The sequence below is a fragment of the Caenorhabditis remanei genome, chromosome III (genome assembly GCF_010183535.1).
Source record: "Caenorhabditis remanei strain PX506 chromosome III, whole genome shotgun sequence".
Taxonomy (NCBI): domain Eukaryota; kingdom Metazoa; phylum Nematoda; class Chromadorea; order Rhabditida; family Rhabditidae; genus Caenorhabditis; species Caenorhabditis remanei.
Window position 1 is genome coordinate 12,892,346 of NC_071330.1, and position 18,375 is coordinate 12,910,720.

The 18,375-nt window shown below is 36.7% G+C and overlaps 1 protein-coding gene across 1 annotated transcript; it reads left to right on the top strand.

Moving 5' to 3' along the window:
- Positions 1-7,519: 7,519 nt before the first annotated feature.
- On the top strand, positions 7,520-8,894 carry GCK72_011107 (uncharacterized protein; the record flags this gene model as incomplete). The annotated part of the gene is made up of 3 exons (XM_053728222.1): positions 7,520-7,589; positions 8,352-8,424; positions 8,774-8,894. 3 exons carry the CDS (start codon positions 7,520-7,522, stop codon positions 8,892-8,894), a joined length of 264 nt encoding a protein of 87 aa, XP_053587799.1.
- Between the last annotated feature and the right edge of the window lie 9,481 nt (positions 8,895-18,375).

Sequence of the window (18,375 nt, forward strand, 5' to 3'; positions counted from 1 at the left end):
TGAACTGAAAACGTGGTCAAATAATTTGCTCAGCCCTGTCCGAAATAGAAGCGCCCGAAACCTTCCATTGTTTACATGAAATAAATATTTCAGGTCAATTTCAGACAATTCCCATCATTATCATTCTTTTTCTTGCTCATTTGAGTATACTGATAAAGTAGAGTTCACGGGTTTATTCCCTTGATATTTATTTATGAGGAGGAGAATTTCCAATGAAAAGGAACTGAAAAAGTGCAGCATTTTGAGGTCTCATGTCTTCAGATTGATTTCAGGACATAGCCTCAAGAGAATTTCCTATTTTTCCGGGTTTCCTGAATTGATTTTCATTAAGAAATGACGATTTTGGAATAGTTTTGATTTCAATTTTTGATTTTCACCAAAGCTGCCCGTGTCTTATCAATTTCTTCTTCCACTCTCCCCTCTTTCCCAAATTTACGACCTCTTCCTCTCTCTCTCTCCCAACACAATCCAACCAACCAAACAACCAACAATGTCATGTTCCTTCATTCTTATCTTCACCTAATAAAAGTAGACAAATTAATGGTCTTATTTATCTCCTCCCCTTCTCTTCTAACTGAAAAACAAGAAAACATCTGAAATTTTCAGAAAAAGAGAGGGACCCAGAGGAAGAGATTCAGAGAAGCGGAAGAAACTGATGACGGAGGAGAAGGAGGGAAGGAAATCGAGAAGAAGAAGAGAAAAGGAGTCGTCAAATTTCAAGGGGAGATGAAGCCTATCATTACATAATTTCGTGTGTCTCCCCGTTGCATTTTTTTTCGCTTTTGGACAACATTTTCGAAAAGTTTTTGAGATTGATTTCCGTGTGTCTGTGCATCCAGATGTCTACTCCTAATCAGCCTGTTCAAATGTCTGTCTGTCCACTTGAGTGTCCGGATATCCAGTCATCCTTTCTGTCTGTGTGTCTGTTTGTCCGGATGTCCCATATTTCCAATTCCTGAAATTTAGATTTCGCTCCTATTTCTCCATAGAGCTATGTCAATTTGACGAATTTGTTCTCTGTCTGTGTGTCCGGATGTCCAGATGTCCCTTATTTGTTCTTCAAATTATCTTATTCAGTATTTTCTGAAATTCAAATTTGGGAATTCCGGGTTCTCTGCTCATATTTGTCCCTAAATGTATCCAACGTTGACGACTATGTCATATCTGTCTGTGTGTCCGGATGTCCGGATGTCCATAGCACTTTTATAAATGTAATTATGTTTGTTGATTGTTCCCATTCCACATTTTCGCTTGTCTGTCTGTCAGTCTCTTTGTCGTGATGTCCTAATTTTGTGTTCCTGAGGTACACCATGCTTGTCTGTCTGTATATACGGGTGTCCGAATATACTATTTGTTTGTCTGTCTGTCCGGATGTCCAAATTTAGAACTCGCTGAAATTTCGTTGAATTCCTTCTTACTTTGACGGTAATGTGTTCAGAGTCTAGTCGGTCAGTGTGTATGCGTGTCCAGATGTCCGAATTTCAGTTTTCTCTTTAAAATTCACACATTCCTCTTATGTCCATAACAAATGAACATCCATTACTCATAATCATTAATTTTTCTTCTTCTTTTCTTTTTCTATTTTCATATTTCTTCACTAAAGACGTCAGAAGAGCAGACACCTCTAAAACATACTAATACATATACATATATAACATTTTGTTTTCTCTTCCCTTCTTACCCTTTAATGAAGCCAATCAACTGTTTTCAAATGAATCTCACTTATATACATTTTTTGAGATTTCTCACGTCTTCATTATTTTCAGAAAAGGAGGTTTTTGATCGTTTAGAGAAGAAGATAATGCTAATGAGAAGAGAATAGTGCAACATGTATATTTCATGGAAATTTTAGAAAAGTTTTCATAGTTTAGAGCAAAAATGGGTCTCAGAAAAAAATAACAATTTGGAATTTTCTGAAAATTTGCATACGAAAACTCGGAATTGTGCTTTTTTGAAAATTAACAGGAGTTGGCATGAAAGCTGCTTTAAAAAGCTTGAATAATACACGGTCTATCCAAAAATGAACTGCGAGAAAATCTGCTCATAAGAAACAAACATTTTGAGAAAACTACAGCTCTGCAACTTGATTTCTTTGATTTTTTCAGGAATGATGAACGATAAAATTAGAATTTAACTTTTTATTTTTATTTTCTCGGAAACTAATGAACCAATTTAAAATCCGTCCATTAGAAATGTTAAAAAAAAAACTTCTGTAGCATGTTATGAGCTATCTTATAATAATTTTGAGAAATGAAACAAGGCGATAGATATTTACAAAATGAAAATTGCCATTTCGAAATGAAATAATATCTGAAACCTGGATTTCTTTACATTGAATAAGTGGATAACGCACTCTAAATAATTCTTGAACTAAAATTTCCTCATTCGAGCTTTTATCTTTAAAAAAATTGAAGAAATAAAGTTTCCTCAACATTTTCGTTTTGTGCGAGTAGATCAAAAATTTCCGTGCATTGTTCTTTTGTCTGTCTCTAATCCAAAGACTAACCACCTACAGTACCGGACAAAAAGGTATCAACTTTGGCTGTTTTCAGTGGAAAATAACCAACTTTGACAGTGTATTTCGGTGTCACCTGATTGTCCGATAAACTCAATTTTGTACGGGCTGAACAGAGCAAAAATAGCTCATCATTTTTGTAGTTGACCATTTTTTTGTAGGGACACTACCAGGAAAGTTATAGGTTGTCAAAGTAAAAAACTCCAAAATTTCTCTAATTTGCATTGAAATTAGTCGATTTCAGGGAGTAATGGGTTACTTTACTTGTAACTTTCATGGTAGTGTCCCTACAAAAAAGTGGTCAACTACAAAAATGATGTGCTATTTTTGCTCTATCCAACCCATACAAAATTGAGTTTGTCGGACAATCAGATGACACCGAAATACACTGTCAAAGTTGGTCATTTTCCACTGAAAGCAGCCTGATACCTTATTGTCCGGAACCGTATATCTGCGCTTTTATGTTCCCTACGTTTCCTTCACAAACATATTCCCTCATGGCTTCCCCCTTCTAATCTCTCATATTATCACTAATCAGCTCTCCTTTTTGCTGCCTAAAAATACCTCTCTCTCTTCACTCATCCGGCTTAAATCTCTCCTCTCCTCTTTAATTCTATAATTCCCCTCCTAAAAAAGAGAGAAACCCAACAAGTTCAGTGTCCATTTCCAAAGAGATTTTGTATGTTTTTGAGAAACACACTGATGTGTGTTCTAAGGAATTCTTCTTGTTTTCTTTTTTCTATCCATCAAATGTAAAATTGCCTCTCCTGGAGCAATTATATCTTCATAACGAAAAGAAGTAAGAAAAAAACAAGAAAATTGAGTCATAGGAAGGGAGACTTGACCCCCCCCCCCCCCCCCGTTTTTCATCTGTCAGAATTTTTCCATTTTTTGAGTTTTTTTTTCAAGCCTTTTTCTTTAATTTCTGTTGTATTTCGCGCTGTTCATAAAAGTTGCAAATTTTGTAGTTTTTAGCATACATTCCCTGCATAATTCTCTTCAAACTCAACGCTATGGGCTGAAAAATATACCAAAACGAAGATCTCAGCGAGTTCTATGTCTGTGACCTACTACTAACGTGTCGGGGTCCGGGAAAAGTGTCAAAAAACGAGAAAATGTTGCTTCATTTGATTCTAAGATTGTGATCGTCTTCGGAGAGGATACTGTTCTTATATTTATTCTCAGATCTTAAAAAATACCGCTTCATAATTCACTACTGAGATTTTCTGAAGTATGAATTATTAACACTTTTTATGTGGATATCAAAGATTCGTTCAAACTTTGGTCGCCTATTTACTACGTAATTCTGGTGCTGCCCCGAAACAGAACAATCCGAATTAGAACCGTTCGTATCAGAACTGGTACGAGCCAGAGCTGACTAAAATATGATGGAATGTTAAGTTATAGCCATTATACCAAGAATTGACGGTTCTGAATGGGGGCAGCACTGTAAATCGTCCCTAGATTCCGAGGGACACGGTTTCTTTTGATATACTTGTCAATCGGACCACGGGCCGGGCTAGAATGGCGTTTTGACTATTTTCGCGTTTTTCGCTTTATCGCTAAATGAAGCATATTAACGCTTTGGCATCCATCCGGTAGTAGGTCAAAAATATAGAACTTACTGAGACCTACATTTTGGTATACTTTTCAGCTCTGAGTTTTAAGCGAGTTAAGCCAGATTTGCATGTATTCTATTTTTTTTCCTAATCCTCTTGAAATCCGTGTCCTTTCTTTAAAATCCTATTTGTCTACCCAGGACCTTTATCCCCCTAATGTTCCTCTATACATAAATACACTTTATATAAAAAGAACTCTCAAAAAAAACGACTGCTTCTTCTCCTCCTCCTCCATACAAATTGAATTCTCTCTCTCTCTCTCTCTCTCTCTCATAAGCCAGTGTCTAAACATATTTCCCCCTCCCGTCCCGTTCCCCCATCTATGAACATTCTCTTCTTATTTTCGTCCCTTTTCGAATAAAAAGAGTGATGAATGACTAGTGGTCCCCTTCCTTTCTAAACTTGGACATGTTTGTTCCCTTGGCTTTAAATATGCGCGTGTGTGCTCCATGTGCTCTGTCTTTTCCCCTGATTTCATCTTTGGAATGAGAGAACGGGATTGTGCACAGGAGTAGGAGAATAGGAAGATGGGTTGCTTTGTTTTTTCAGACTTTTTTGCAGCACATGTTTTCGGTTCTAAAAGAGATTTCGAGATTTCGGTGAGCTGAAAATTAGAATTCTATGTGATCAATGTGTTTTGGTGGAGTCTTGTCGCCTAGCTGAGGGATTCTAGCCCATAGTTTTTCTTTTAACTTTTATACCATAGTCTTTCAATTATGAAAATATGCATTATCATAGTTTTTAACATTTTTTGTCGGTCTGATTTCAACCTATGTAATCCACAAAAATTTTCAGGGCAAGACTCATTTCTATCGAGATTTTGAAAATGATGCAAACCTAGTCATCATTATACTCATTCGAAGCGTCCTGGCGAGCTGATTCCAGAAATTTGATAATTTTCTGTATTCGACAAAAACCTACCAAGTTATATCACATTTTGTGAATTTCAGATTTTCGTAAAGTTTCGAAATTCTGCAACTTTCTTCATTTTCGACATTTTATCCCGATTTTTGACTCAAATGAAGAACTATTCTCATTGTATATAAGAGAAAATGTAAATATGCAAAGTTTCAGCCAATTCACAACCCTGATGGTTCCTTTGTGAATCTGAGCTGAAATCACAGCCTTCATCTAGCCGAAAAAGAAAACTGAAAATCAGAGAAAAACTGAAAAATGAGTCAACATTTGAAAGCGTGTCACGGTGTCAGATATAGTCTCACATTAACAAACTCAGAGTATTTTGTAGAAAAAGTCTCTGGCTACATTTTTGTAGTTGACCACTTTTTTATACGAGACCTCTAAAATGCAGCACTGACGGCACACAAGGTGCTTATCCACCACTACGTCCTTCCGCAATTTTTTTTAAAATTTTGGTCTTTGTTACTAAAATTTAGCTATAAATGTGTGCGCGTAATTCTATTTACTTATTTTCCGAACCAAAATATTTAAAGCAGAATAGAATTTCTAGATGACGTAATTATGTATTTAAGAACAATGAGAATTCGAAAAACACTCATGAGTGGGGAAAAAGAGAAATAGGGATTCAGGACAGCAACAAAAAAGAATGAGTAATCAAAATCTAATTTTGTATTTTTGTCTGGAAAAGAAAACGAAACTTGAGATTTTCTAACATTTGGTGGCCTAGGAGCTCATTTTACTGAAAAAATTAAAGTCACTGTAACTTTGTCAGATATACTCAAAATTCGACGTGAAAATAATTTTCAAATTCAGTTCATTGAGAGCTTTCAGAAAAGTATAATCATGGCGATGTTTGCTTCCAGATGGTTCCCATCACGAAATCTACAGTAACCCAGTTTATAGGCGCATACCGTAGTTTCGTGGTGGGACCCAAGTTGCACCGAATATGGGCATGATTATACTTTTCTGAAAGCTCTCGTCAAGCTGAGTTCAAAACTTTAAGTTTCATGCGTATTAAATGAAAACTGACAAAGTTACAGTAGTTTTCATGAGATGAGCTGCGTCTCTGACCCAAAAATTCAAAACTTTCTGAACCTAGTCATGATTATACTTATTTGAAAGGTCTTGACAAGTTTATTCTGGATGTATAGGTTTGGTGGCCTAGTTTTGGGTTTCTAGGCCACCACATCTCGTTTTCTAGGCCATGAGCAGAAATCATAGAACATTCAATATAATTTCCTTCTTTTTCCCCAAAGTTCATTCATGTGTAAACGGCTGTACGCATTCTTAGTATCCCGTTTTCTCTCGTTTTTCATTTTTTTCAAGTTTTTTTCGCTGAAAATTGTTCAGAAAAAGAAGGGAATTGAATTTCAGACATCCCCGTCCTCATTTTATTTTCTGTCTGCCCTCTTCGTGTTGTCGTCATTTCGGTTTCAGAATATTCAGAATAAGGAATTCCGTTGTTTTCGACCTCCTCCACACTCATTCGTTTCTTGTTTCACTCATTTCGATTATTACTATTTCTTCTATTTTTAAAGTTTGTTGTCTTAAATGCGCTCCATAGTACATTTCTAAAATGTTAAAATGTCTTGAAAGGCGTCTTTCAGTGAAAATTTTATAGTAGAAAACAGAAAATTGTAAATAATTCAGTCATGTCTCATCCAATCACTTTTAAATCTAGATTTTCCAATTCAGCACATCAAGACGCTTCGAATAAGTATAACCATGCCCCCATTTGGTGCAACTTGGGTCCCACCACGAAAACTACAGTACCCTAATTTAAAGGTGCATACCGTAGTTTCGCGACAAGACCCAACTTGCACCGAATATAGGCATGATTATACTTTTCTGAAGCGTCTTGTCAAGCTGAGTTCAAAAATGTAAATTTCATGTAATTTGGGTAAGAACTGACAAAGTTACAGCAGTTTTAATAAGAAGAGAGCGCTCTGATCCAAAAATTCATAATTTTTCAAAACCTAGTCATGATTATACTCATTTGAAAGGTCTTGGCTAGCTGATTCTGAATATAAAAGTTTTATGGCCTAGTTTTGGGTTTCTAGGCCACACTTTATTCGCTCCTTTCAAACTGTTTTATGTTTATCTGTGAGTCCATTTGTCCTTTTCCAAAAATTTTATCAAAGGACGTTTCGAAACCGAGACATTTGGCAACCGTTTCAAAACCACAAGTCATAAATCAAAGTAGAAAAAAGAGCAATTGGAGGCAAAAAAAGAGAGAAAAAAGACATAATTAACTTGGTTATTTCCTTTCCACTGACTTCTCTTTTTCTTTTTTCTTTTCCCTTGATTTTTATTCTTTTTCGTTGCTCATTTTCTGACTGCTTGCTGTCTCATGTATCTTCTGAATTATTCTCGTTCTTCTATCTCTCATATTTTTCCTTTTTTTTGCAAAAAAATGTATTCTGACTTCTGAAATCACATTTTTTCAATTATTTAAAAAACCTTGCAGATGCAACTCGACTTGCCGTCGATCGTCGTCTCTTCACATTCAGACGATCCGGGTTCTAATAGTAGGAATGGTAAGAGATATTTTTATAAAATTATGATTTTCAAATTCAGCGCGTCGAGAGCTTTCGGAAAAGTATAATCATGCCCCGATTCGGTAAAAGTTGGGTCCCACCACGAAACTACGGTATGCGCCTTTAAATGTAGTTACTGTAGTTTTCGTGGTGGGACTCAATTTTTACCGAATGGGGGCATAATTATACTTTTCTGAAAGCTCTCGATAAACAGAATCTAGCAATATGAGTTTGGTGGCCTAGGTTTGGGTTTCTAGGCCACCAGAGGGAAATTTCTAGGTTTTTGGGTACAGGCAATCTCGCAGAAAAACCTATAGTGAAAACAATAAAATTTACCCTAAAAATGCAATTTAATAACGGATAAAAAATATGATTTTGTTTCCTAATTTTTTCTCATTTTTACTGAAAACAACTAAAATCTCTTTAACTTTGTCAGCTATACTCAAAATTTGATGCAAAGACTATTTTCAAATTCAGGGTGACGAGAGCTCTCAGAAAAGTATAAACATGCCCCGATATGGTGCAAGTTGGGTCCCACCACGAAAACTACAATAACCCAGTTTAAAGGCGCATACCGAAATTGTCGTGGTGGGACCCAACTTTCTTCGAATAGTGGCATGATTATATTTTTATGAAAGCTCTCGATGAACTAAATCTAAATATCTGAATGGGATTCGCCGCATTTCAAGCATTTCTGAAAATTTCGTAAATTTAGCGTTTTTAGTATATTTTTTATTTGAAAAAAATCTCCCATATTTTCAGATAGAGCATCGCCAGCCCTCCTGAATCCACTCATGCCACTAATGATGACACAAATGGCATTTTCTCAGAGAAAGTGAGTCGTTTTCTTAATTTTTCAGTGACTGAAAAAACTTGAAATGATCAAAAACGGCACTGACTCTTTTCCGAGTACCCAAAACACGTCGTCGGTCGAAAAAGACTGAAAATAACACGAAATGAAAAACAAAAAGGTCAAAAACAACTGGGGAGAAGCATGACTGCTTGATTTCCATAATTATCACATAATTATTTAATTATTTGGGGGAAAAGGGGAGGAGGGGCAGAGATCATTCTGTGTATTCAATGGTTTGGTCAGTTATCGAAAAATTGTGAGTTTAGTGCATTTTGTCGTAAGATTGAGTGCAGGGATTCACAAAGATAAACATGTGTGTCTTGGAGTCCAGATGTCCAGCTTGGGTTACTGTAGGGCATGATTCGGACATTGGGACACTTTTCCTGTCTGTGTGTCTGAAAGTCCGGATGTCCGGACATGCAAGGAATCGGACAGTAGCTGAAGCAAGCTAAAGGGTTACTGCAGCATCATTACCGTGAATCTATAGTTGTATTTATCTGTAAGGTTACTCTGAGGTTACTGTAGGTACTACCGTAAACCTGATTATAGCAGTTATCAACGGATTACTGTAGGTTTATTTCCTCAAAAGTTCGATAGTCAAGTACTGTAACAACAGTATACTCTCGTAAATCTACACTCCTTTGGATATTGCCACGTAAAATTAAATACAGTAATGACAAGGCTGTCGTACGGCCGGCCGCAGCTTTTTTTTTGAAAATTTCAAAAAGCTGTGGTCGGCCCAAAAAAGCACCAGTGGAGGTCGAACCCTGGTTTTCAGACTGGTACCAAAAAGTCAAAAGTATATCAAACCATGTTTTCAGTTGAAACTCTAGAAAGCCGCGATTTCTGACAGCCTTGAGTAATGGCTATAATTCCAACAACTTTGGCTGTTTTAAGTTGAACGTGTCCAACTTTGAGAGGGTGTCATGGTAATTCTGAATGTCCCACATAAAAAAATTGTATAGACTATACAGAACAAAAGTAGAGCTCCATTTTTGTAGTTGACAACTTTTTTGTACGGGCACTCCCTAGCCAGTTACATATCGTCAAAGTAATTTCTCTCTCAAATCGACCAATTTCAGTGCAAATTAGTGCGATTTTTGAGCTGTCGTCTAAAAATGACCATAACTCTCTAGGGAGTGTCCGTACAAAAAAGTTGTCAACTACAAAAATAAAGGTCTACTTGTGATCTCCATAGTCCATAAACAATCAATATTGTGAGACTATCAGGGAGGCCGTGTCACACTAACAAAGTTTACCATTTTCAACTGAAAACTGCATGTGTTGCATTCTTTATGGCCAGTATTTCTTTATGGCCAGTACTGTACGTATCGACAAAGTGATTTCTCTCTCAAATTGATTTTTTCGATTTTTGAGCTATCGTCTTAAACTATAACTCTCTATTGAGTGTCCGTACGAAAATGTTGTCAACTACAAAAATGAAGGTCTAGTTTTGATCTGTATGCTTCATTAAAAATTCACTTCGGGAATCATTTTGTTTGAACATTTTCAACTAAAAATGGCCACAGTTGTTAGAATTATGACCAAACTGGCTATTAAATTGCTGAAATTCATTGTCTGCCTTCACTTTTCCAGCTAAAATTTCTTTTAGAACATTTTAATCAAATTTAGTTCTTCCAAGTTTTGATAAATATCTCCCACTTCATCATCATAAGCCTCCTGTTGTGCAACTGACAATTTGTCCTTTAATATCCTCATTCAAAACAATTCTTTTTTGAAAAAAATGGAGAGAACAAAATAAATGACTGGAATGTTTGTTCAATGAGAGAGCTGTCATATGTTTCTCTTTCTCTCTCTCTAAATACTTGCAAACATTTTTTGTTCGAAAAAGCAATTTGGATGATCAATTCGGGTGATGCTCTCTTTTTTGTGAGAAAAAAACATAAATACTTCTGAAACTGAGATTGGTATTTCTATAAAATTACATAGTTTTCTTTAATTCCCTATTTCCTCAGAGTCACAAAGTACAGTTAGCCATTTAGCCATTCGGGAGTCATCCCTATATCTGAAAAGTGGGCGGAGCTACCGTAATTATTTTATTAACACAGTTTTCTCATAAATTGTGTTCACAGTTTCATCAAGCTCATTTCTGGCCGCTCTATTTAATCAGCTGGTCTTCAAAGACATGTAGCTCAACAATTTGTTGGAATCTTCAATATTTCCCTCAATTTTTCCAATTTTTGAGAATTCACAAAGTACTGTAGAGACCAATCTATTTGAACTAAAAACTAAACTAGAAAACCACCTGACCCTCCTCCGTCTTAATCTTTGTTCCTCATGTTGCATAACATCCAGAGAGGGAGAGAGACAGACTAAGTCTCTCTCTCTCTCTCTGAAAAGAGAAAAGAGGGTTTATTTGCAGAGAAAAAGAAAAAAAAGAACGTCTGTGTGGGTAAGAAAGTAGTAAACATTTCTCTCTCTTCTTTTTTCTTTCATCTCCCATCGTCCACTCTTTTTTTTCGGCGGGCCTCTGTCAGGGTGAACTTTTAGATAGATGTGTGTCTCACTTTTTGACATTGAGCCGAATTTTTTTATTAAAGAACGATCTCCTACACTACTGGATGATTTTTTCACGCTTTAATTCAATTTTCTCATTTTTGCACGGAAAATGCAGAATTTCCAGGTTTTCAGATGTCGCAACGGATTGAAAAAGGATCCCATCCATCAGAATTGTAGACAATAAAAATATCTATCTTGAGAATTTTGGTCTGTAACTGTCTTTTTTGAGACAGAAAAACTGATTTTCAGAAAAATGAGATTTTCAGCCATTTCGCCCAACACTGTTTTTTTTTTTGCAAATCTGTTTTTTTTTAATCAAAAAAGTCAATTTCAGACCTAAATTCACGATTTTTGGGTCATTCGATAGAGATGGGATCTTTTTTCATTCATTGCAAAACCAAAAAATACCGAATTTTCGGTGAAATAAAAACATACTTTTCACAATTTAAACTATAACATTTAGGGAAGACTTCTGGCAAAAAAGTTTTCAATTACAAAATGAAAGAACTGGTTTTTTGCAATCTGACATCTTGACAAGCTCTCAAAATCGACAAGCTTTCACTGGAAATTTTTCAGAATTTTCATTTTTGAATAAGCCAAGCGTATTTGGTTTTTCCTACAAAAAACTGATATTTTGGACTGCAAAAAAAACAGAAAAAAAACCGGCGTCAAATATCCAGGTCCTTTTGTAGCACTTCGCACAGAGACTCTTCTGATGAGCCTTTCTAATACATGTTTCACGGTATTTTACATACTTGCAAATTTACGGCCCGGGTCGGCCCCAAGGCCCGGCTTCAAAAAAATGCACCTATTCTTTACTAAATTTTTTGAATTTTTTTGGAATTTTACATTTAAAAACTCAATTTTTTGATGCATAACTAGGTTTTGATTGATTTCTAAAGTATAGTCAAAAATTCGACATTTTTGGGAAAAAATTCAAAAAAATTCAAAAAAATTCAATTTTTTCAGCCGGGCCTTCGGGCGGACCGGGCCGTTGCAAGTATAGTATTTTACACTTTTCGAGCGCAAAATTTTGCGCTCGAAAATTTTCAAATGATCTCTCAAAAAAATCTGCCACCTCCATCCCTCTCTCCCCCACTGTGTTGCCCCCAGCTCTTTTCTTCCGATCAACAAAAAGTTCATCCTTTTCTTTCTCTCTTCTTTTCCTCCATTCCCCCCTCCCTTTACTCCACAAAACACGTGCTGGTAACTCTTCTTCTCTCTGTTTCTCTGCATCTCTCACTCTCTCTCTCTTCTCACAAAGAGAGTGAAGAGACACAGACACCACAGTGTTGGCCACCCTTCTTCCTCTTCTTCTTTTCCGTTTTTTCCAACTGATCGTTGGCACTTTGTCTGACAGTCTATCTCTCTCTCTTACTCTCACTCTTAATATTTTTTAACTTTTCTCTTTTTCTTCTGCCAAATATCAGAGACAAAACTCTTTTCATGATCCTATTTTTGGAGATTAATGCTCAAAATAGGTTTTTGGCTTTCTATTTTTTGTTTTCTCTTTTAGTCTCTTAGTCTCACTCATTCCGTATTCCAGACACATTGGAAAAGTGAAAATTGTGGTCGTTATTTTTGGGCCACCAAACTTTTAATGTTTGATTTCTATCTTTTTTCTTTGTTTTAGTCACATTCATCTCATCGAGAGCTTTCAGAAAAGTATAATCATGCCCCGATTCTATGAAAGTTGGGTCCCACCACGAAACTACGATATGTGCCTTTAAACTGGAGTACTGTAGTTTTCGTGGTGGGACCTATTTGGAAGCAAACATAGGCTTGATTATACTTTTTTGAAAGCCCCTGACGAGCTGATTTCAAAAATATAATTTTGCTGGTCTCAGGTGTAAAATTGTCAGAGTTATTGTAGTTTGAAGTTACGAAGGATTTTCGAAATGTTTCGAAAATCTGTAACTTTCTTAGTTTTCAACCTTTTTTCTAGTTTTATAGCTCATCTGAATAGCAAAAAGTTGAATTTATTAGGAAAAAAATTTAGAATTCATATATCCCATCTCCACCATCTGCCTCTTCTAAATACGTGTAGTTCCGCAAAACGTTCATTATCACGTATTCTCGTGTTCCGCATTCATTTTTTTGACGGAAATTGGAGGAAAAGTACACATTTTATACTATGAAAAACGGGGTTGAAAGTTGGAGGACAAACTAGAAATGATTGGGAAAATAAAAGAGACAAAGTGGTAAAACCTTTTTTTTATATATTATAATTTTCCGGTTTCTATTTTAACAGAAGTGTACAAATATTTTTTACTACTAAAAATTCAACTCTTGGCAGTTTAGATGAGCTATAAATCAAGAAAAAATATTAAAAATTAAAAAAGTTACATATTTTCAAAACTTTTTTCGAAAAAAAAAAATCAGTCCCACTATAATTTTTCGCAAATTTCATCTAGTGGCCTAGAAACCTAAACCTAGGCCACCTAACTCATACTGCTAGATTTCGCTCGCCGAGAGCTTTCAGAAAAGTATAATCATGCCTATATTCTGTGCAATTTGGGTCCCACCACGAAAACTACAGTAACCCAGATTACGGTCGTTTTCGTGGTGGGACCCAATTTGCTTCGAATCAGGGCATGATTATACTTTTCTGAAAGCTCTCAACGAGACGAATGTGAATTTGATACAAAAAATTTGAAAATCTGGTACCACATTGATTTCTAACAAGATTTCTGTTCAATTTTCCATCAAAAAATATGCAAAAGATGCACAACGATGGAGTAAACAGTTCGATAAAAATTTTACACCGTTTCCTCTCCCCCTTTTTTCTAATTTTCCCCATTTTTCTTCTTCTTCTTCTTTTCAACCGCCACACGTGCTTCTTCTTCTCCTTTGTTTTTTTTGTGTGCTTGCTTCTGACCGCGGGAAACTTTTTTTTTGAGAAAAAATTCATTTTAGAGTTTCCTGTCTCGTCTCGAACTGAAAATTTAGCTATTTTTAAATTGATAAAAAAAAGTTTTTTCTGAGGAAAAGATAAGCTCGAAATTTCAATCTTTCCCAGCTTTTCCCCTAATAATCCAGATTTTTTCCAATTTTTGGTTCGAAAATGCTATTTTCAGATTCGGCGTGATAAGAGCTTTCAGAAAAGTATAATCATGCCCTAGTTCGGAGGAAAGTTGGGTCCCACCACGAAAACCACAGTAACCCAGTTTGAAGGCGCATACCGTAGTTTCGTGGTGAGACCCAACTTGCGCCGAATCGGGGCTTGATTATACTTTTCTGAAAGCTCTTATCACGCTGAATTTAAATTTCTTAATGAGAATCCTTGGAAATTCCTTCTGACAGCTTTCCTACTCAATTTTTGCTCCAAATTTAATTCAGTGGTCAACAACAAAACGAAATTTCCCATACCTCCGTTATCATCTGTTAGTCAAACTTTTTTCGGAAAAAAAGGGAATTCGGGGGCATCATAAACATATGTTTTACGGCAGAACCCCTCTCTCTCTCTCTAACTGATCAATGATCGAGACAAAGAGAAGAGGAACTTTTGAAAAGGGGAGACAGTTTTTATATCCCAATCGAGGTCAAATTATCAAGGACAATATATATTGGGGGTTTCAAAACACAACAAACAACAACGAAATAATATGAGTGTGACCTGAAAAGTTCACTCCAGCGATAACTTTTTCTACAGAACATCTGAATTCTAGAAAATAAGGTATTCGTATTCAGCTCCACGAGAGCTTTCAGAAGAGTATAATCAAGCCCCGATTCGGTGAAAGTTGGGTCCCACCACGAAAGCGGCCTAAACAGGATTACTGTAGTTTTCGTGGCGGGACCCAATTTGCTAATAACCATGGCATGATTATACTTTTCTGAAAGCTCTCAACAAGCTAAATGTGAAAATTGTAATTTCGAGTAGTTCGGGACAAAACTGAAGGAGTGATTGTAGTTTTTATAAATCTGATTATTTTAAAAGTTTCGAAAATCTGTAACTTTGTGGATTTTGGGCCGTATCGGCCGGTTTTTGTACGAAATTAACTGTGGAAACCTGGATTTTCTCTGAAACTTTGTTCTGACAGTGTCAGGAGTCACCTTTTCAAATTCGAAGTTTCTACTCAGAATGACCCCTGTTTTCGTGGTGGGACCCACCTCTCCATATTCAAATTTCTCTGGTTTCTGGTCTCTCTCTCGTGTTTTTGTTGTTGTTCTAACTTTGCCCTTGTTTATACCAAAGAGAGCTATAAAGAGACGGGGATAGCTTTGATCTCTGGTCCAGACAACACAGGAAGTTTGAATTTTTCAATTAAAAGGACCAAAAAAAGAGCATTCTTATCAAGGCCCGGCTTCAAAAAATGATATTTTCTTTCCCAAATTTTTTTTGGAAATTTTTAAAATTTTTCATCGAAAATGTGACCATTTCGAATGATTTTTCAGAATTTCTTCTAATTCTGAATGATAGTCGAAAAATTGACTTTTTCGCGAAAAAAAAAATTCAAAAAATTTGAATTTTGAGCTTTGGCGCCAATTGCCCGGGCCGGGTCTTGACAAATATGAAAAAGAGGGTATATTCCAAGTCCACTATAGCGTCCATCCACAGAAAACTAACTAACATGGGAATGACCCAAGGTGAAACGCTGGGTTTTCTTAGATATTTTGGGAAATGATAGCCCTTACCCCAACTAGAACAAAATAAAAATATTACGTGCCCCTTTTAAGTTTCCAGAGAATGGCAGACATAATTCGATTTTTTAGAATTTTTCGAGTTGAACCACTTCGAGACATCATAACTCGGTCTATTCAAGAGCAATCTTTTCAAACTAAAGTGTAATCGCAAGATATAGATCAAGGCTTCATAAAAGGTAATAGACTCATGTTTCCAGGTGTGACTCCCGAATTACTATAAATGAAAATGTGAAAATTTGCACTTCTCATGAAATCAGAAAGTGGTCATTTTCGAAAAAAGGTATTTGGGAGACTATGTCTATCCGATTGCCAGTGACAAGTAAGGTATATATACGTATTCAAATATATGGCTCACCTTTCATTCCAGAGACTTATTTTCATTTTTTCAGTTTTTCAGTTCAACTTCATGTATAGGGATACGTGTGATTTTTCAACTGTAGAGTTGATCAATTGTTCTGAGCAAAAGGTATACTGACATTTAAGCGTAATATGGTTTTTAAAACATTGTGATTGCCGTCTAACTAAAAAAAGGGAGAATTCACTGAAAAACGCGGAAGCTATTTTTGACGAATTGACGTACCCCTATACATGAAGTTGAACTGAAAAACTGAAAAAATGAAAATAAGTCTCTGGAATGAAAGGTGAGCCATATATTTGAATACGTATATATACCTTACTTGTCACTGGCAATCGGATAGACATAGTCTCCCAAATACCTTTTTTCGAAAATGACCACTTTCTGATTTCATGAGAAGTGCAAATTTTCACATTTTCATTTATAGTAATTCGGGAGTCACACCTGGAAACATGAGTCTATTACCTTTTATGAAGCCTTGATCTATATCTTGCGATTACACTTTAGTTTGAAAAGATTGCTCTTGAATAGACCGAGTTATGATGTCTCGAAGTGGTTCAACTCGAAAAATTCGAAAAAATCGAATTATGTCTGCCATTCTCTGGAAACTTAAAAGGGGCACGTAATATTTTTATTTTGTTCTAGTTGGGGTAAGGGCTATCATTTCCCAAAATATCTAAGAAAACCCAGCGTTTCACCTTGGGTCATTCCCATGTAAGATTTTTCTCATTCATATAATTTTCTTTCTCTTCCTCTCTCTCTCTCTCTCCCTACTCTATCTCTCTCCGTCCATTTTCCACATCTGGTTGTTTTCGTGTTATTCTCCATTTCTTCTTCTCATCCAGCCCCCCTTCCATCTCCAAAACGAACACACATTGAAAAAGAGAGGCTCATTTTGCCCCATTTTTTTCGCTCTCTTGTTTTTTTAGAGCGGATATAAAATTTTCATTTAAAAATTTTCACGAGCTCATTCACTCCTTTTCAATAGAATAGTCATATTCATCACGTCGAGAGCTTTCAAAAAACTATAATCATGCCCAGGAAGGGTCTCGCCACGAAACCAAGGTATGCGCCTTTAAATTGGGTTACTGTAGTTTTCGTGGTGGGACCCAACTGTCACCGAATCGGGGCATGATTATACTTTTCTGAAAGCTCTCGGAACGATGAATTAGAAAATTTTAATTTGGAGTAGTTCGCGGCAAAACTGAAGGAGTTATGGTGGTTTTCATAACTCTGGATTTTTGAAATGTTCAGAAAAGTAACTTTGTAACTTTGTGGGTTTTGGGCCGGGCCGTTTCGAACTTTCAAAATAATGACCTAGCATCCTCACTGCGTAGCGACTCAATTGATACGAAGGCTAACCGATTCCTAGAAACTTCTAGGCAGTTCACTGGAGCGCATTTTTTATGTTTACAATTAGCTACAAACGCGATTTCCCTCTCCTCAAATGTCTCGATAGAGCGCACTTTCATTCCTAAAGAATCCCTACAGACCTCCGTCCGATAGAGCGCACTTTCATACCTCCACAACCCCCCCCCCCAAAAAAAAAGGTCCAAAAGAGCCCTCATTTCCATCTCTTCCCTTGTGACACCACTGACCACAAGACCACTGAGAGAGAGAATGGGAAAATTGAATATGGATATATTGACCTTCTGACCAAACCAACCACCACCATCTGCCATTTCCCTTCCATTTTTTACTCCCATCTCGTTTCTCTTTTTATTCCGTCAATGTGTCCCATTCAAAACAGCAGAAAAACGACGAAAAAAGAGGAGAAGGCCAGCTGTTGGTGGTCACTATTTTATGTGTCCGCGAGATGGGGCGACGGAGCGACGGAAAGTGGGCGGGGCTTAGCGACGCCGTGCACTTTTGCAATCGAGAAGGTTTTAGGCCACTAACCGCGATAGTAATCCCCCGGAGGCCTAGATATGGGTTTCTAGGCCACGGCTTAGTTTGTACTTTTCGGTCATGGCCGAACTTTTTGGGTTTCTAGGCCACTCGCTGTCGGGAGCGAATCTCTAGAAAATGGCCTAACTTGCAGCCATCAGGGCTTATAGGCCAAGCCGACTTTATCCTAAACCCTAATTCTCTCGTGGACTAGAAATTCTGTATTGTGGACGAGCTTTTCCACATTTGGGGTTCTAGGCCACGGGGTTAGATACGGCCATCTAAGTCCTTTGCCCTGCACCGTGGCCTAATTTACCACACTCGGAATTTCTAGCCCACGTAATAACCCCCGGTCATGGCCTAACTCCCACCACCTGAGGTTTCTAGGCCATCTCCTCCCAAACTCGAGAACCCCCCTCCTTTATGCTTGTTATGTGCTATTTTCCAACCAAAAATAGCAAAAAGAAAATAATAATTTTCTAATGTTTGATGTCTTCGTCATCACTAGGCTATGTACAAAAAACAAT